A 17,891-nucleotide genomic window follows, 5' to 3' on the forward strand; every position below is an offset into this window, starting at 1 on the left:
AGCAGGAGGTGGGAATCCCCAGTTACTTGGAAGCAACATAAACCATTATTGACCTTCGTTTATAGAGAAGTTGGGGAAAGCCATGACTGGATTGAACCAAGGGTCTATTTAAGTCTCGTATTCTCTTCCCATAGTGGCCTACCAGACAGCTATGGAAAACCAATAACAGATTCCACATACCCCTTCATTTTTAATGAATACTAATTCCTACTGACAGAAGTGTGTTTGTGTATATTTTTTCAATTATATGCATTTTAGTCATTTCTATTTTTAAAACATACACAGTCTTATTCCCTAAAGCACACCACTCTTATAAATAGCAAGGTGTCCTTTGTCCTACAGTGAATCTGAAGAAGTGTGAAATTTATGCTTTCATGAAGAGCTTTGAATCAAATGAAATGCTTCTCCGTCCCTTTTTGTTACATGTCATCAATTCACTTCTTACAGTAATAGGGGTTTCAAGGTATGTGACATGTTCAAGGACCGCTTTACCATTGCTACCTCTCCCTGCTGTGATTTTTCATGCCTGAGTGGGGCTTTGAACTCAGGTTGCCTATGTTCTAGTCTGAAGCTATCCACTGTGCTCTATTGGCTCTCTTTCCACCACTCTTTAGGCCTTAATAATTATGCTATGGTGTTGCAGTTCCTCTAAATCCTTAATTTCACAGCTTCTGTACACTTAACTCAGTCCTATGCCAATATGCCTTGGTTTCATTAGCAGTTGTCAGTGTATTTTCATAGTAGAATGCCGGCTATGCCCATTCCCCAAGATGTCTGATCTGGCCAAGGTCACAAATGCCTTTATTACATCTTGCTGGATTAATGTAAAACAGTCTATAATGGTGGTTGTTCTGGGTTTTCCAGGCTCTGTGGCCGGCATCTTCAGAGGACAGCAAACTGATACCGGCCACAGAGACTGGCGAAACGTCAGGAAGAACAACCTTCAGAACACGGCCAAAGAGCCTGGAAAACCCACAACAACCATTAGATCCCAGTCGTGAAAGCTTTCGCGAATATAGTCTATAATGGTGCTGCCTTTGGCAGAATATGTTATATGAAAAGCCGGACTAGAATCAGATGAAGTTCATTTCTTTCTCCACTTAATTTTGACCCCAATTGCTGACTCGTTCCGTGGAGTCAGAGAGACAGCCCTCATACTGACTCCTAAGGCCATCTCTGCAAACAAAGGATGGTGAAATCACCCACCCCAAAATGTGTCACACATGTTTGTAGAGAAAGTGATAGCAAAATATAATCAATGGCACTGGAAACCTGGGTGGCTATATGTGTCTATTCCCCTTGCATCTGGGAAACCAACATAGTATATGTTGTGAGCCACCCAGAGTAGACTTATGTCTAGATGGGCGGCATATAAATGCAATAAATGAAATAAATAAATAAATTCTGCTAAACCGTTTAGCCAAATTAAATTGAATTGGATGCACAGGTTTGCTAAGGACACTCCCACTGTATTACAGACATGCTCCTTGGGCTGTCTCCTGAAGGTGCCAAATGTGGGAAGGGTAGTATTCCAGTCCACATCTAATGGGTTTCAGAAATATCCAATCATCTTTAGGGAGGTGGCAGTCTGATCAAGCTGACCCCCATAAAGCAAACTGAGATAGATTGTACATGGCCCTGGGCCACAATTTTTCTATTCCTGCTTTAGGTCCTGGTCACTCATTGCCACTCATTCCAAACTGGCATCAGTGTTCAGTGTGAAGTCATTTCCATGTGTGCAGGGACACAGGAGGGATCCTGGTAGAGAGTTGTGGATCCAGGCACTTGGATCCATTGTGCCATTTGGTGCAAATTAAGGAATTGGGCACCATTGTTGTGACTCATTGTTGCATGAGCTGCAACAAGCAGTGGTACAGTCTTGGGCAGTAAAACAAACACGATCTTGGGGAGGTTGAACCTTCCAAATACCCTAGCAGTAGCACGGAGCTCAAGAAAACTCTCCATATTTCAAAGCCTAGCAAAAATGTTGGAAACGTCTGCAGCTGTTGAGCAAATTCTCCCATTCTTCTGATTACAAACCAACATAGTTTTTACACGCACACCATTTTGATCATCATACCACTTAGTTACTCATATTTTATCTGAATATTAGATTTTACTTACCAGATCATTGTCATACTAATTTTCCATAAGCATCTGCCTTGCTCCCAACTCTTGTTTGCCACAGCTATGTGACATCACAAACATCTACCTCTGGATCACCAGTTCTGACCCTAAGGGAGTGAGATGGTTTGACCTAGTATTGCTAGCTCAGAGCCAGCTAGTGATTCACAGTATCATTCTACCATTGTGACAATCTGTTTCACATAAGAAACATAAGGCGGGTAAAGCTTGTCTTTGAGGAAGCATGATTATGATAGAAGACTCTGTCTCTAATGTACAGATCTTTCAAGGTTTGTTTTATGCACAGAGACAACCTGAAAGCACAGTCATGCCTGTTAGATCTGATTCCTTGTCAGTTCATTCCAACCTGGTCCTATGCCATTTAATTCGAATTAATTTTCACATGTATTTTCTAATGTACATGTTAATGTATGCATTAGGGTGTGTATTGTCCCTAAGATTCACATTTTTACAAGGATTTTCCTGTCATTCAATCCATGCCATAGAATCACAGAATAATGTAAGAATCCAAGTCAAAGTATTGAGGGTTGCCTACCTTTCTTTTGAATGCCGCCAGTGAGGTAATTAGTCCCACTGTCATATAGCTATCCAGTTAGGAAGTCTTTTTCCTGATATTCAACCAAAAATTTGCTTCCAATAACTTAAATCCATTATTCTGTGTCCTGCATACTGGCATGACTGAGAACAGATACTGTCCTTCCTTTGTATGACAACCTTTCAAATATTTGAAGAGTGCTATTATATCTCTCCTCAGTCATCTTTTCCTAAGGCTAATCATGCCCAATTATTTCAGTCTTTCCTCACAGGGCTTGGTTTACAATCCCCTGATTATCCTTGCTGCCCTTCTCTGAACTTGTTCCAGTTTGTCTGCATCTTTCTTAAAGTGTGGTGTCTAAAACTGGGCAGGGTATGCCTAACCAGTCTGAATAGAGGGAGGCTAGTACCTCATGGAATTTGGAGAGTGTACTTCTTTTAATGCAGCCTAAAATCACATTTGTGTTTTTTTTGTAGCAGCATCATATTATAGGTTCATATTCATCTTGCGATGTACAATTCCAATTTACTTCTTGGATCTAGTATTGAGGCAAGTGTCTCTCATTTTGTAACTGTGCATTTCGTTTATTTTTCCTAGGTGTAGAACTTTGCACTTATCCCAGTTACCATATATTTCATTTTGTGGTCTTTAGCTCAGTGCTTGAGGCTATCAAAATCTTGGTCTTTCAGGATATTTGCTATTCCTCCCAGTTTTGTGTCATCTGCAAATTTGATGTGCATTCCCTTCGCCTCTTCATCCAAGTCATCCAAAGCAATGTTCAAGAGCACAGGGCTAAGCCTTGTGGTTCTTCACTTATAACTTCCTCTCAATTTCAGATGGAGCCCTTCATAAGCAGACTTTGAATACAGATCTATAACCAACAATGTATCTGCCTGATAGTTGTTCTATCCAACTCATACTTAGCTTGCTAATGAGTATAGCATGCACACTTTGTCAAAGGATTTGCTGGAGTCAAGATATATTACATCTACAGCATACCCACCCTCTGCCTGAGATATTACCCAATCAGAAAATAAGATAGGATTACTCAGGCAAGATATGTTCTTCACATATCTGTGTTGGCTTCTAGTTGTTACTGTATTATTTTCAAGTTGCTTATGAAGTAACACTTTATAATCTGTTACGTTTTTGGCTGGCGCAGAGTAATTGAAGACACTTTACCAGTTCTTCTGTGTTGCAAGACGGTTATATTTACATATATGTACATTTATATACAGGCAGGTCTCTTTACAGCACGTCTAGAAGTCTTTGTACAGTTCGACAGCATGACTGGCAGAAAATCACAACAGAGGAAGAGAGAGAAGACACAAACACAGTCCACATTTATACATATTCCTGGCTCTGTCCAGTCCAATCAGGTTCCAGGTGACTTCATCTCTGCACCTGGTCTTCTGATTTCATGTCATTGCATCAGCTTAGGATGATTCATCTTTCTCTCATCTGCACATAATGGCAGCTCGTTAACGAAACATATATGGGTTCAGGCCTATAAAATTCTATACCCTGACACCCCTCCTAATTTTTTCATGCCTGAACACAACATAATCCCAACACATTTACACATTTCTCATGCTTCTGTGCATGACTCTTTCTGTTTTAGCCATGCACTGTCATCTTGCATTACCTTTTATTACATCACTTGTTTCATTCAAAAACCATATATTCTTAGCTTTCATTTAACACACATTTGTTACCTGTGACCTCTGTGTTCTGTATGCAGCTTTGCTTCTGTGAACACCTTATGCTCCTCCATGGATTTCATTTCCTTTAACCATTTTTTCTTTTCAAACCCAGGAAGTTCTAAAACCTCTTTATAATTTCTGGGTTCTACATAAACATGACATACTCTCACACCACCCACTCCAAATCTTTTGGGTGGCACACCCTTGTTTGTCCTTTGGGACCTCCTAGGACCTTGTGTTTCTGTCTGTGTCTCTGACTCACTAATCTCGCTAATGTGTTTTTCTTCGTGTTCTTCGTGTCCTTCATCATCTTCATCATCTTCATCAGCAGAGGACTTTGTGTCTTGCTCACGTGTTTCTCTCTGTCTAAACTGACTCCTTCTTCTTTCACTCAGTGGGATGTATATTTGTGAATTTGCGTGTACCTTGTCCCAGTTCTCTCCCTCATTGAAACTGGCAGACCTGGAAATTACAACGTCTCTGTCACCATCTAGAAATCTGTACGCTTTTAAGTTAGGCTCATAACCCAGGAACCTCGTTTTCTTTGTTTTCGCTTTACCTTTTCTTCTGAGCTGCTTTGGCACATGTACCCAAGCGGTACATCCAAACACTCTTAAAATACTTTAAAGAAGGTTCCTTCCCAAACAAAAATAATATGGGGTTTGATCTATGGTGGATGACCAAATTCTGTTAATTAAAAAATTGACAGGGCCAGGGATTGTGCTGGGTGCCCAGGAAGATCTTTTTGGCAGAATGTACTGTATTTTACCCTTAGTTTTCATTCCTTCCCACTCTGGAAGAGCCCTCCCCTTCCTTCCTTCCCTCCCCTCCATTTCGAGCGAAGTCGAGCGGCTCCTCCTCGCCGACAGAGGGCGCGATAGGTTCAGCCTCCACGAGGGAGCACGCGCAGTAGCCCAACCGATCTTTGCCGTTTCCCCCCCCATCTCCATCCACGCACGCGCCGAAGGAGGGTGGGAAGGGGCAGCGGGGATTGTTTTATTTTTTCCCCGCCCCCTTCCTCCGGCACGAGGGGAGGAGCGCAGGCGCCGTGCGCCCTCCGCGCAGGCGCAGAAGCCAAAAGGCGAGACGAGCTGCCCGCCGAGCGGGGCTGGTTCTCTCTTGTCTTCGTGAGGGGAGGCGGCGGCGGCCGGAAAGGGATTCGGCGGCCATGAACGGCTTCGGCGCCGCGGCCCGGAGCACCAGCACCGCCGGCAGCGACACCCTGGAGAAAATCGACATGTCGTTGGGTGAGGCTGCGCGAGGAGGGCTTGGGACTTGGGCCGAACCACGGCGGGGTTCGTATGTGGGTGTGCGTTGCGGGCTGGACCCCAGGAAGCCGCCGGGGTGGGGTGTGTGTGTGTATGTTGTGAGGGGGGGGTCAGAAAAGAAGAAGGGCTAGCTTGGGGAGGGCCCCCAGCAGGAGAGCCGGGGTCAGGGTGATGGGCTGACGGGGTAGAACCTCCCGCTGCAGGCGCAGTCACTCTGGGTAGAAATCACCTGGTATCCCTGGTCCGAGCTCTCACTGGAAGGTTACGAATAATTGTATCATGTGACTCAGTAGAGCCTCCCGCCTCAGGTGCAGTCTCTCTGGGTTGGGTAGAGTGTCCTGAACTTAAAAAACAAAAAACACCTGGGACCCGTAGCCCGAGCCCAATTCCATACTAAGGATCATTTTAAAAGAGGATGGAAAATAAAACAGCCAACATTATCATGCCATTGTACAAGACGATGGTCAGGCCACACTTGGAGTATTGCGTACCTTTTGGGGGGCAGCACCTCAGAGAAAACATGGTGAAACTGGAAAAGGTGCAGAAGAGAGCGACTCAAAGGAAGAATGGGGCTGGGGCACCTCCCTGCTGAGGAAAGGCAACAGCGTTTGGGGCTCTTGAGTCTAGAGAAAAGGCGCCTGGGGGGGGAACATATGACTGAGACGCATAAAATGATACAGGGGAAGGATAGAAAGTGGAGAGAGGAAAGCTCTTTTCTTTCTCATGCAAGACCAAAACCAGGGGTTATCCACTCCAATGGAGGGTTGGGAAACTGAGAACAGAAAAAAAGAAAATATTTATTCACCCAGAGTATTGTTAGTCTGTGGAACTCCTTGCCCCATGATGTGGGGATGGCCTCTGGCATCTAGATGCCTTGAAAAGGGGAAAGGACAGATTCCGGGAGGAAAAGTCCATTGCAGGTGACAAGCCATGATGGGGATGTACTATATAATCTCCAGGCTTAGAAGGGAGGGACCTCCAAAGGCCACATGCCGGGGAGGGGGATCAGGAGACAAAGGATCTCGTGGGGTATCAAGAGACATCTGGTGGTGCCACTGTGAGATATAGAAAGCTGATCAGGCAGGGCTCTTCTTAGGTTCTTATATTTGCTCAGTAGAACCTCCAGCTGCATATGCAGTGGCTCTGGGTTTTGTCCAAAACTAAACAAGCAGGGTAGCCATTCTCAACTTTTTTTATTTTGGTTTAGGGCCATAAAGACAGTATGAAAGAATTAGAGGACAAATCAAGATTGTATGGGTTGCCTAACAAACCTTATAAGGCGATATGTGAAGAATGGTTTCCAGTCTGTGGGCCCCCCTTCACATGGTCCGAGGGGGCTGTAAGCGGTCATATGGCCCAGTTGAGAATAGCTGATCTAGACTGCCCCTCGTCCAAGCTCTCACTGAAAGATTACAATAATTAAAGCAGACACTCTTATACCTTGGGCATATCATAAAAAGACAAGATTGTCTGGAAAGGCCAATAATGATAGAAGTGGAAGGCAATGGAAAAAGAAAGAGGATCTAAGGTGAGCTGGATTGACTAAGAAAGGAAGCCACAATCTGTAATGTTTAATTCCAAACGGGGCTTTTAACAGCAGGTTATTTTGGAAATAATTAATGCACCCTAAGTAAAAAATGATGTTGCGCGCACACACACACACCAGTAGGTAGGACTATGTGAGAAGGAGGAGTGTACAGAACAGTTGCTCTGGAGCTTTACTGAGATGTGCCCCATCTACAGCAGCTGTAGGGGTGGGATAGAACTGAGGCGCTGTAAAAGCACATATAAATAAAAATCAGATAAACTCTCTGATACGTAGAGGACTTAGAGGCATTAATTTATATTCTTTGGGACCATTATATCCCTGATCTTGGACTGATTGCTTTCTGGAACCACAGCTCCCAGGATGCATGGCTGGGAGCTATCGTCCCAAAAAAGGGTGGTGGCCTGGCTGCAGCTGCTGCTGCTTTTATTATTCTTGTTCCGTGTGCATGGCCATTTAAAAAGTGTGAGGAGACAGGCCTTTACTGTCAGAAGCTTTCAGCGTATAAATAGTTGCTAAGGAAAATCTAGGAGTTAAAAAAAAAAGAAGTAGCTTTTGTACCTTTGGGTGCATTTGGTGGGCAGGGGGGAGGCAGCCGTGCTGCTTTTAGGCTTTCCTAGAAGCATTTTCTTGGTGGTTGTCAGAAACAGTGTACTGGACTAAATTTAATTTATTATTATTATTATTTTTTTGCTCTCCCGATCTGTGGAGACAAAAGATGGCTTATAGCAGTGGTCCCCAACCTTGGGCCTCCAGATGTTTTTGGACTACAACTCCCAGAAGCTTTCACCACCATTTCATGCTGGCCAGGATTTCTGGGATTTGAAGTCCAAGAACATCTGGAGGCCCAAGGTTGGGGACCACTGGCTTATAGGATTGAAAAAAATGGATGCCTAAGTAGCAAACAATTGTCATTAAAAATAAGAGAAAAGAAAGCCAACCTGAGAAACCTGGCGTAGATGGACTCACTAAGTAGTTAAGGGAGTGGCCTGCTCTTCATGCTTGTTTCTGATCTTAAGGAGGATACTTTTGGGGGAAGACAAGAAATGGCAGAAGGTGTCGTCTCCTGCTCCATAAAACAGGCTTGATATCTTTTCAGCAGGAATGCTTTAGCATGAGTGAAGTTTGCAATATTTTCTTCATATCAAAGACCGCATTCCTTTATTCATTCATTATATATCCCAGCAATGACCTTGTATGTGACTCTTCCATTTTACTCTCACAGCACCCTTGTGAAATGGGTCAGAATGGGGGACAGTTACTGGCCTAAGGCAGTCCAGAAGCCATCATGGCTGAGTGGATATAAGTATGATGGTCTCCCAAGCCTGAAATGTCCTCAGTCTGCTGTGCTGCATTTTTCCTCTCAAAAGATGATCAACTTTATGTCGACAAGATCTCACCTTTGTAGTTCATATTAGTTAATATACAGTTACAAACATATTCCGGCTTCTACTTCCCATATGCAGTGTATTTTTAATTTGTTCTTAATTTTTCAGGTGGCTAGTCTACTGTAATTTACATGGTGACAAATCTTGGATGTCTTCTTGTTCATTTGTTCTATAAATCATTTGTCACCCTGCTAGAGCTACTCATGTTCTCTCCTGTCTGATAGCTTTCTCTACTGCTCCATTTGACAATCTTCAAAGTCAAGTCACCTCTGAATTTTTTTGTGAGATCTGTAGTAACTTGGCTTGTGGGACTTAGGCTGAATTTTGCATTCAGTTGAGCATACTGTAGATGAATATAATTATTACAGAATCATAGAATAATGGAGTTGGAAAGGGCCTATCAGGCCATCAAGTCCAACTGGTGGCACAATCCAGACATCCAAATCAAAGTACAGTGGTGCCCCGCATAGCGACGATAATCTGTTCCAAAAAAATCATTGCTATACGGATTTGTCGCTATGCGGGGCAAAAAAGCCCATAGGAATGCATTAAAACACGTTTAATGCATTCCTATGGGCAAAAAACTCACCATTATGCGAAGATCCTCCATGCGGCCGCCATTTTCGCTGCCCGGTAAGCAAGGAAAGGGCGCAAAAACACAGCGGGTGGCCATTTTTTTTAACCCAGCGGCCATTTTGGAACCACCGATCAGCTGTTAGAAAAAACATCGCAATGCAAAAATCGGTAAGCGAAACACTTGCGATCGCACAAAACACATTGCTATGCGGATTCGTCGTTAAACGAATCGCTCGTTATGCGGGGCACCACTGTATATCTGACAGATGATTGACTTTTTTGGTTAACTCCAGCACTGGAGCGCTCACCACTTGCTGAGGTAATTGGTTCTTGTTTTGTACTGCTTAAACAGTTAAGTTCCTGATATTCAAACAAAATCTGGCTTCTTGTAACTTGAGCTGATTATGATGTGTCCTGTACTCTAGGAGTACCGAGAACAGATCTTGCCCTTCCTCTGTAGGACAACTTTTTATGTACAGTGGTGCCCCGCATGATGGCGATAATTCGTTCCAGGAAAATCGCTGTTAAGCGCAATTGTCGTCATGCGAAAAACAATTCCCCATTGGAATGCATTGAAACCCATTTAATGTGTTCCAATGTGGAAATTACCTCATCGTCCAGCGAAGCTCGCCCATAGGGGAAGCCATTTACCGAGCGTCGATCAGCTGTTAAAATGGCTGCCCTGTGAAGCATGGCTCCGGAAAACACAGGGCAGCAATTTTGCGGAGCCGGAAAAATCGTAGTTTTGCGAACAAACAGTTTGTGAAGCAAGGACCTAATCCTTGTCAAACGAAAATCCCCCATAGGAAACATCATTTTGCGATCGCTATAACAATCGCAAAAAAGTCATCGTCATGCAATTTTGTTGTTTTGCGGGGTCGTCATGTGGGGCACCACTGTATTTGAAAAGTGTGATCACATTTCTCCTCAGTCTTCTTTTCTCAAGGCTAAACAAGCCCAGTTCTTTCCGTATTTTCTCTAAGGGCTTGGTTTCCAGTCCTCTGATTCTCTTTGTTGCCTTCCTTTGAACTTGTTCCAGTTTGCCCTTCTTAAAGCATCCTTTTTAAAGTGTACTCAAGATGAGGCTTAACCAGTGCCAAACACGGGGGAAATAGTACTGCATGGGATTTGGAGAATATTTCTATTAATGTGTCTTAAAATAGCATTTGCCTCTTTTGCAGTCACATTGCACTGTTGGCTTATATTCAAGTTGCAGCCTACAATTCCAAGATCCTTCTTGCTCATAGTATAACTGAGTCAAATATAGTGGTGCCTCACTTAACGATTACCTCGTTAAACGGCGAATCCGCTTGACAATGAGGTTTTTGCTATCGCAAAACAATGTTTTCATGGGTAAAATTCGCTTAACGATGATCGATTTCCTGCTTCGGGAACCGATTTTTCGTTTAATGATGGTCTGAGAACAGCTGATCGATGGCTCTCAAAATGGCTGCCTGCTGTGCAAAATGGCTCCCCGCTGTTTTCAGAACGGATTTTTCACAAGAGAGGCACTGGAAAATGGCCACTTTACAATGAAGTATTTTGCCCATTAGAACGCATTAACCGGTTTCTAATGCATTTTAATGGGCTTTTTACTTTTGCTTGACGACGATTTCGCTCTACAGCGATTTCGCTGGAACGGATTAACGTCGTCAAGCGAGGCACCACTGTATTAAGTGGTTGTCATGAGTCCCAGCATTCAGTAATAACATTCCTTAATTTACCGTATTTTTCGCTCCATAAGACGCACCTTTCCATAAGACGCACCAATTTTTTAGGAGAAGAAAACAGGAAAATATAATCTGTTTTCTTCGCTCCATAAGACGCACAGACTTTCCACCCCTCTGTTTTGTGGGGGGAAAGTGCGTCTTATGGTGCGAAAAATACGGTATATGCCAGCAAGAAGGTACTGCTGCATTTACAGATGGAAGTTGTGGTTTGCTAAAGGTCACCCAATAAGTTTCTTCCAGAATATTTGCAAATACTACGGCATCTCAAAAACTTTGACTAAAATAATGTTGACCCTATTCCGATGTGGAATTGTGCATTAGCCCACGAAACCTACAAAACGGCTTTGGTTTGGTAGTATCTGATAAAGAAATACAGTAATGCTTCGTCTATGTAAAGACCGGTTTGAATACTGCCGGTAGAACACATACTAAACTGTATTATTGCCTTACATTGAGGAGGCCTCTAGGTTGCCTCATTTCTCACATCCGTGGTTTCCCGTCCCTTACTTCTCTTTGTTGCCTTCCTTTGAAGGTGGAAAATTGATTCAGATCTACTGATCGGTGTCGATGTTTTTTGATAAATCTGAAAAGTTTTTGAAATTGCAATGGCTAAACAATAATGGTTTAAAAAAGTGTTTTTCTCAACCAAACTAGGCAGTTGAAGCCTGGGGAAGTGGATTGCGTTGAATCATAGAACTATAGAACTTGAGGGAGCCCCAAGGATCATTGAGTCCAATCTCCTGACAAAGGAGGAAATCCCAAGGTAACACATCCCTAACAGGTCGCCCTCTAACTTCTTTTAAAAACCTACTATTGAGGAGAGACCACGATCTTTGAAGGCAATCTGTTTCACTGTCAAAACGTTCTCCTAATGTTTAGGAACCTTTTTGTAGTTTCAATCATTACTTTGGGTTCTACCCTTTGGGAGCTATGGAAACCAAACATCCGTTTGAAAGCCCTTCAGGTTTTTGCAGATTGTCTACATGTCAGTCTTCTGTTCTCCAGACTAAACATACGTAGCTTTCTCAGTCATTCTTCATAGGGCTTGGCTTCCAGATTTTTCACCATCCTGGTCATTGTCCTCTGCAAATGTTCCTGATGGAAGAAGACCAGTTTAATACCTTTATACTGTGGTGCCCAAAACTGGGGACAGTATTCCAGGAGAGATGTCTGACGCAAGCAGAATAGAGTGGTACTGTTACTTCCCTTGATCTGGACACTAGACGTCTGTTGATACCACCGAGTGTCACCTTTGCTTCTTTCGTTGCCTCGTCACACTGTTTACTCATGTTAAGCTTGAGATCCACTAAGACTCGTAGGTCCTTGTACTACTGCTGAGCCAACTATCACTTAAGGTTTTTCTTTCTGCCTCTGATTTCCCCTGCCTAAATAGTGCAGTGGTCCCTGCCCCCCGTTTTGGCCCAGTTCTCCAATCTGCTTGCTTCATCTTGAATTGTGACACTTTCTTCTGGAATATAAATCCCTCTTCCTAGATTTGCATTATCTGCAGATGTGATCTGCATTGTCTCCACATCTTCATCCAAGTCATTTATGAAGGCATTGGACAGCACTGTACCTAGAACAACAACAAAAAAAAAAAACCTGTGGAGCGATCCCCCCTTGTCCTTTCTGCCCTGGATGTTGAGGAATTGTTTGGTACATCTGTTCAGCTAGCTACAAATTCTCGTAACAACTGCATTATCTAACCCTGTCTCGTCCACTTCTATATCAGCTTGGTCACTAGAGTATCGTGTATGTCCCGAAATTTGTGTTCAAGCTGGAGCTGTGGGGTTAGGCCTCCGTTCCATAACAGCTTGTGCTCAAAGGCATCTGGTTCTGCAGTTTTCTGTCTGCCTCTCCTGAGTTTCTGTTTTGGTCCATGAAGGAGAGACCTCAAGGTTTGACAAAGACAAACAGTTGTGCCTAAGAAAGTCTGTCCTCTGGCCTAGTAGCGATCCTGGATTTTAAGGCAGTTCACCTTCAACTCAAAGTGCAGGATCTCTTTAATAACTGCAGTGATCCTAAAAGGCTTCCTGTTGTCCAGGAAGTTCCTGGTGTGTGTTTCAGTTCCACCACCATGTGGTCTCCTTTTGTACAGTAACAAACCCCTTTGTTTGTATATATAAAAAAAGGTTTGTTACTGCACAAAAGGAGACCACATTGTGGTAGAACAGAAACATACAATATATTTCATATACTGTATATATAAATAAATACAAAAATAGCGACAACCTCCAATATGCAGATGATACCACTCTGATGGCAGAAAGTGAGGAGGAATTAAAGAACCTCTTAATGAGGGTGAAAGGGGAGAGCGCCAAAAATGGTCTGAAGCTCAACATCAAAAAAATTAAGATCATGGCCACTGGTCCCATCACATCCTGGCAAATAGAAGGGGAAGAGATGGAGGCAGTGACAGATTTTACTTACTTGGGATCCATGATCACTGCACATGGTGACAGTAGCCACGAAATTAAAAGATGCCTGCTTCTTGGGAGGAAAGTGATGACAAACCTCGACAGCATCTTCAAAAGCAGAGACATCACCTTGCCAACAAAAGTCCGAATAGTCAAAGCTATGGTTTTTCCAATAGCGATGTATGGAAGTGAGAGCTGGACCATAAAGAAGGCTGACCGCTGAAGAATGGATGCTTTTGAACTGTGGTGCTGGAGGAGACTCTTGGGAGTCCCCTGGACTGCAAGGAGAACAAACCCGTCCATTCTGAAGGAAATCAACCCTGAGTGCTCACTGGAAGGACAGATCCTGAAGCTGAGACCCCTGCTCTAGATTGTTGCTATGTGAAAATAAATCTGAGTGAGCCTTACTTTTATGTCATGGGTGGGAGAAAAGCAGCCCAGGAATCGCAGGCATGCTCAGGGGCATTTTTTACTTCTACTAAATATATAAACATATGCATTTCTATATGAAAGAGTAAGATATCTGCTTCCCCCCAGATTTTTTTTTGTATTTTCAGGCACAGTGGAGGTTGTGATGGGGCAGACCTTGCTCATTTATGCTCTCCATCCACACAATGAGAGTCCATCTGTGAGCATCTGTGATTCTGAATAGGTCTTTGATTGTGCGGAAATTGTGACTGTGTGTATCTTTTTCGGTTAATTGAAACTGGTGTTATCTTGCGGTCTTCGAAGCAAGGCAACTTACGGTAGCTTTCGTTCAGAATAATAGTGCATGGCAACTTTGTAGCCATGGAGTATCCTTCTAATGAGCCAAGCTGTATAGCAGTTGAATCAATGCTGATCTGCTGAATAGAAGCCATGAAGAAAATATACAAGAGTGGCCTCAAAAATGGCAGTTCTTTAGTGCATCCTCCCATGTTCTTCCACCTCATTAGTCATGAAACTTATGCCGTTAGCTCAGCCTATGTCTTCCTTCTTTCTTCTGTGCTTCCCAACAATTGTTTAGAAGGAGCAGTGATTTCATCATCACATGATGAAATCAGCTGTTCCTGTTACTACCTCTTATAGGGAGACAGTGACAAGGTTGATGTGAATTACCCTTTCTTTTGCCTCATGTTTTGAAATCATGTCTGGTTCTCACAAAACAGAAATTGTGGGACACTGGCTTTGCTTGTTTGTTTGTTTGCTTATCCATTTTTAGCTTTTGTAGTAACCTGAGTGCTCCAAGCAGCGCATAATACATTAGAAACAGGAAGTACAGACAATGAAGCACTGAGAAAAACAGCTCCTAAAGAAACTAAGATAAAATGAGCAACCGTTAGTAAAAGCACTGCAGCACACACTCAAAAAAAAAAAAACCACCTACAGATGGTTGTTGTGGGTTTTTTGGGCTCTTTGGCCGTGTTCTGTTGTTCTTCCGGACGTTTCGCCAGTCTCTGTGGCCGGCATCTTCAGAGGACTGGAGTAGAAACTCAGTCCATGCTCTTCCAAAGAGCCCGAAAAACCCACAACAACCATCAGATCCCGGCCGTGAAAGCCTTCGAGAAAACATAAAACTACAGATGTTTGATCCTTCTTTCAAACTCTGTTTTGCTATCACCTAACAGCTCTGTGTCACAGAGTTCCACAGTTTACTTAAATGTTCTGTGAAGCAATGCGCTAACAGTTCAAGCATGCAGTACTTTCCCAAGTTCTCTTTTATCTGGGCTCCTTTTCATAGATTTCAGTGCTCTCTGAAATATTCAGTATTCTGTCTAAAATGAAGAACACTTGCTAAATACCTTGTGCTCATCAATTTAAGTTATTTGAACTCAACAAGATATCAACATATGGATTTAAAAAAAACCCTAAGATTCCTCTCCATCGGAAAGCAAGGTGGTTTTTTGACCCGTGGTTTGTGTGTGTGTGTGTGTGTGTGTGTGTGTGTGTGTGTGTGTGTGTGTGTGTGTGTGTGTGTGTGTGTGTGTGTGTGTGTGTGTGTGTGTGTGTGTGTGTGTGTGTTAAGGACTCCATTGAATGTGTAAAACATACACAAAACAATTATTTTCTTCTTAAGAAGCAAAATGCACAGAAAGCAAGCACAGAAGGATTTATTAAGAAAAGCAAGCAACCTATCCATGGCTTTTGAGCAGTCTTTCCATTTTGTGTGAAGGTTGCACTAATTTTACTCTCAAAATCTTCCTTGCAAATGAGGGGAGCGGTGGGGGAAAAAATCACCTAGTCCTCACAGGCAAGAGGAGAATACGGTGATTGCCTGACCACTCTTACAAGGATTTATGTTCCTGCTTCTTAACTGTGGACCAAACAACCTTACCTTACATTGTGTTGGCTAAATATGTCCTTCCTGTTTGGTTGTGAACCTCGAGGTGTGGTGGTGCTGGAAGTGAGCCAACGAGGAAGGAACATCTTCAACTAAAGAGCCATTGAAGGTGACATTGGGTGGAGGAGGTAAGATCTGCTCTGACCCATACGTTCCATTGACTGATCAAAGTGCCCCCCTCTGTTATAGCCAAACAAGCCAAAGCGTATGTTTAGGATATGCTCATATGCTTGGTGTGATCCTGAATCTCTGGGATTGCAATGAATAAGCCTGTATAGCATTGCCCTCCCTTTGTGATTTTGGCATGGCATTCGATGAAGACAGAGACTTTTCATTAGCTGATCACCAGACAGGCAGCCTCTTCACTCATTGCTATAAATAGCTATCTTGCTGCAGTATTTATGATTCCCCATAGTCAGAAGCATTGTTCTTATGTCTCCTGTCAAGAATTTTCCCTGCTTTCTAAGACAAGCGTACAATGGCCCGGATGGTAGATAGAGGTTTCCCCTTGAATTGAGATGTGGCTGGTCAGATTAAGGTTTAGAAGACGAGAGAGTATCTGAGGCATCTGCCTGAATATATTTGGGGTAGCCCTGCACAGGGCTGCGGGTTTTAGCAGGTTTTGTGGAGAATCGATTCCCATTTTGATGAGAACTTACTGAATTTACCCTTTGTATATCAGTGAGTGAAAAAATAAATTAGCCTTTGGTGTTCACACTTCCTCAAATTTTAGATGGAGTTTTCTAAACAAATGCGCTTTTAGGAAAATATGTATAAAGTACAGTACGTGTATGAGTAGGAGGGGCTGACGAAATAGGATGGAACAGAGCTGAAGACATTGGCAAATGGGAGACTGATAGAAACCCAAGTTGACAGAATCATCCGTCTATAGTTGAGTACAAATTTTGTTTCACCCTAAGTGTCTGGAAGGAGACAGACATTTGACTGGCATGGAAATTTGCTAAGGGCTTCCCCCCTTAGGCAGGTTCACGGCCTCATTTTCAAAGGCCAATAAAATTGTTGCCAACGTGCTCTTCTTAGCAGGGTTGTTGTGAGGATGATCGTAATATGGCTTAGAAAGCAGTGTACGAGAGTGGAGTTCTATACAACAGAGTTTCAAGATGCCTCCCGTAAAATGTCTGCTGGCATCGGCTTCTTATTTTATGGCCATTGTGGGCCAATCTAAAGATGTTGGTAGCGATGCAAGAAGAGTGCTATGCAAACCACAGTGTGTTTTGTCAGAGAAAATTGGGGCACTCAAAATTACTGGCAGTCCCTACATCCTTGTAGATGCTTTTCACAATTTCCGAGATGTGGAGGTAGCTCTAGTTCTCTTTATTTAAATGTTAGTTTCCTTCCTTGTGCCAGGAATGTTATTTATTCATTTGATTTCTGCCCTGTAGTGTTCAGTGCTGTCAGGATAGCAGAGGATTCAGGGGCTGTGGAATGGAAGAAAGAAAGAAAACAGTTTTGTCAGATTGCTTACGTAGGCCTTTGTGATCCTTTGTGCAAGCCCAGTGTGCACAAATGATGATAGGAGACAGATTTCTAAATGGAGCTTCATCTTTCTTCTGTATTGTTTGTAAGTAAGGACGAGAGCTGCTTTAGATGGAAAAGACTTTCCAGATTCTTACCAGGCTGTGTGAGGTGCTGTGCTGCCAAAACTAGCACTAGAGTTTCGTAACCCTGTTCTGTTTTTTATATTATTATTATTATTGTTGTTGTTTTGTTGTTGTTGTTGTTGTTGTTGTTACTACTACTACTACTACTACTACTACTACTACTACTGCTACTACTACTACTACTTGGAGAAGAGGGTGGACTAGGAAGGATACAAAGCTGCTGTTATATGGTCAGGCTCTTGTTAGTCCCTCCCAAAGTTCCTGTCAACAGCTCTTTGATGACTCCAGGTTAGGTCTACTCCCACCTCTGTTCTGAGAGATGCTAAAATTTAACTCAGAGGGGCGCAGATGCATTGCCGCACAACCGAAGACCGAAATATTTTTGAAGAAAAAATGTGTCCATAAGGCCATCACACAAACTGTTTCCCCTCTTGCTCATGGTCTGTTGTGTGACCAAGTTCGTGTTTGTTTTTTTCTGGACAAATCGATGCAGACTCACCCAGTGGACTGCTAGCTGTGGGTAGGATTGTTTGCCCCATTGCAGTGCAGAGGCCCCTTAGGATTCTGGCCAAAGAATCTTCCAGCATTTTAATTGCTGTAATGATAAACATATGCCATCAAGTAAATTTTGACTTATAGCA

At 43.0% G+C, this 17,891-nt stretch overlaps 1 protein-coding gene across 2 annotated transcripts in view; it reads left to right on the plus strand.

The window, feature by feature from the left end:
* The first annotated feature begins 5,414 nt into the window (after positions 1-5,414).
* The window catches only part of FYTTD1 (forty-two-three domain containing 1), a 29,713-nt gene continuing 17,236 nt past the window's right edge, over positions 5,415-17,891 (plus strand). Inside the window, exon 1 of one of the 2 annotated variants that reach the window (XM_078389733.1) lies at positions 5,415-5,630. In XM_078389733.1, the coding sequence (XP_078245859.1) occupies positions 5,552-5,630 (79 nt within the window). In that variant the 5' untranslated portion in view covers positions 5,415-5,551. The remainder of the gene's footprint in view (positions 5,631-17,891) is intronic. The other variant, XM_020811245.3, reaches the window with a different exon arrangement.

The sequence above is a fragment of the Pogona vitticeps genome, chromosome 3, assembly GCF_051106095.1.
Source record: "Pogona vitticeps strain Pit_001003342236 chromosome 3, PviZW2.1, whole genome shotgun sequence".
Classification (NCBI taxonomy): Eukaryota; Metazoa; Chordata; class Lepidosauria; order Squamata; family Agamidae; genus Pogona; species Pogona vitticeps.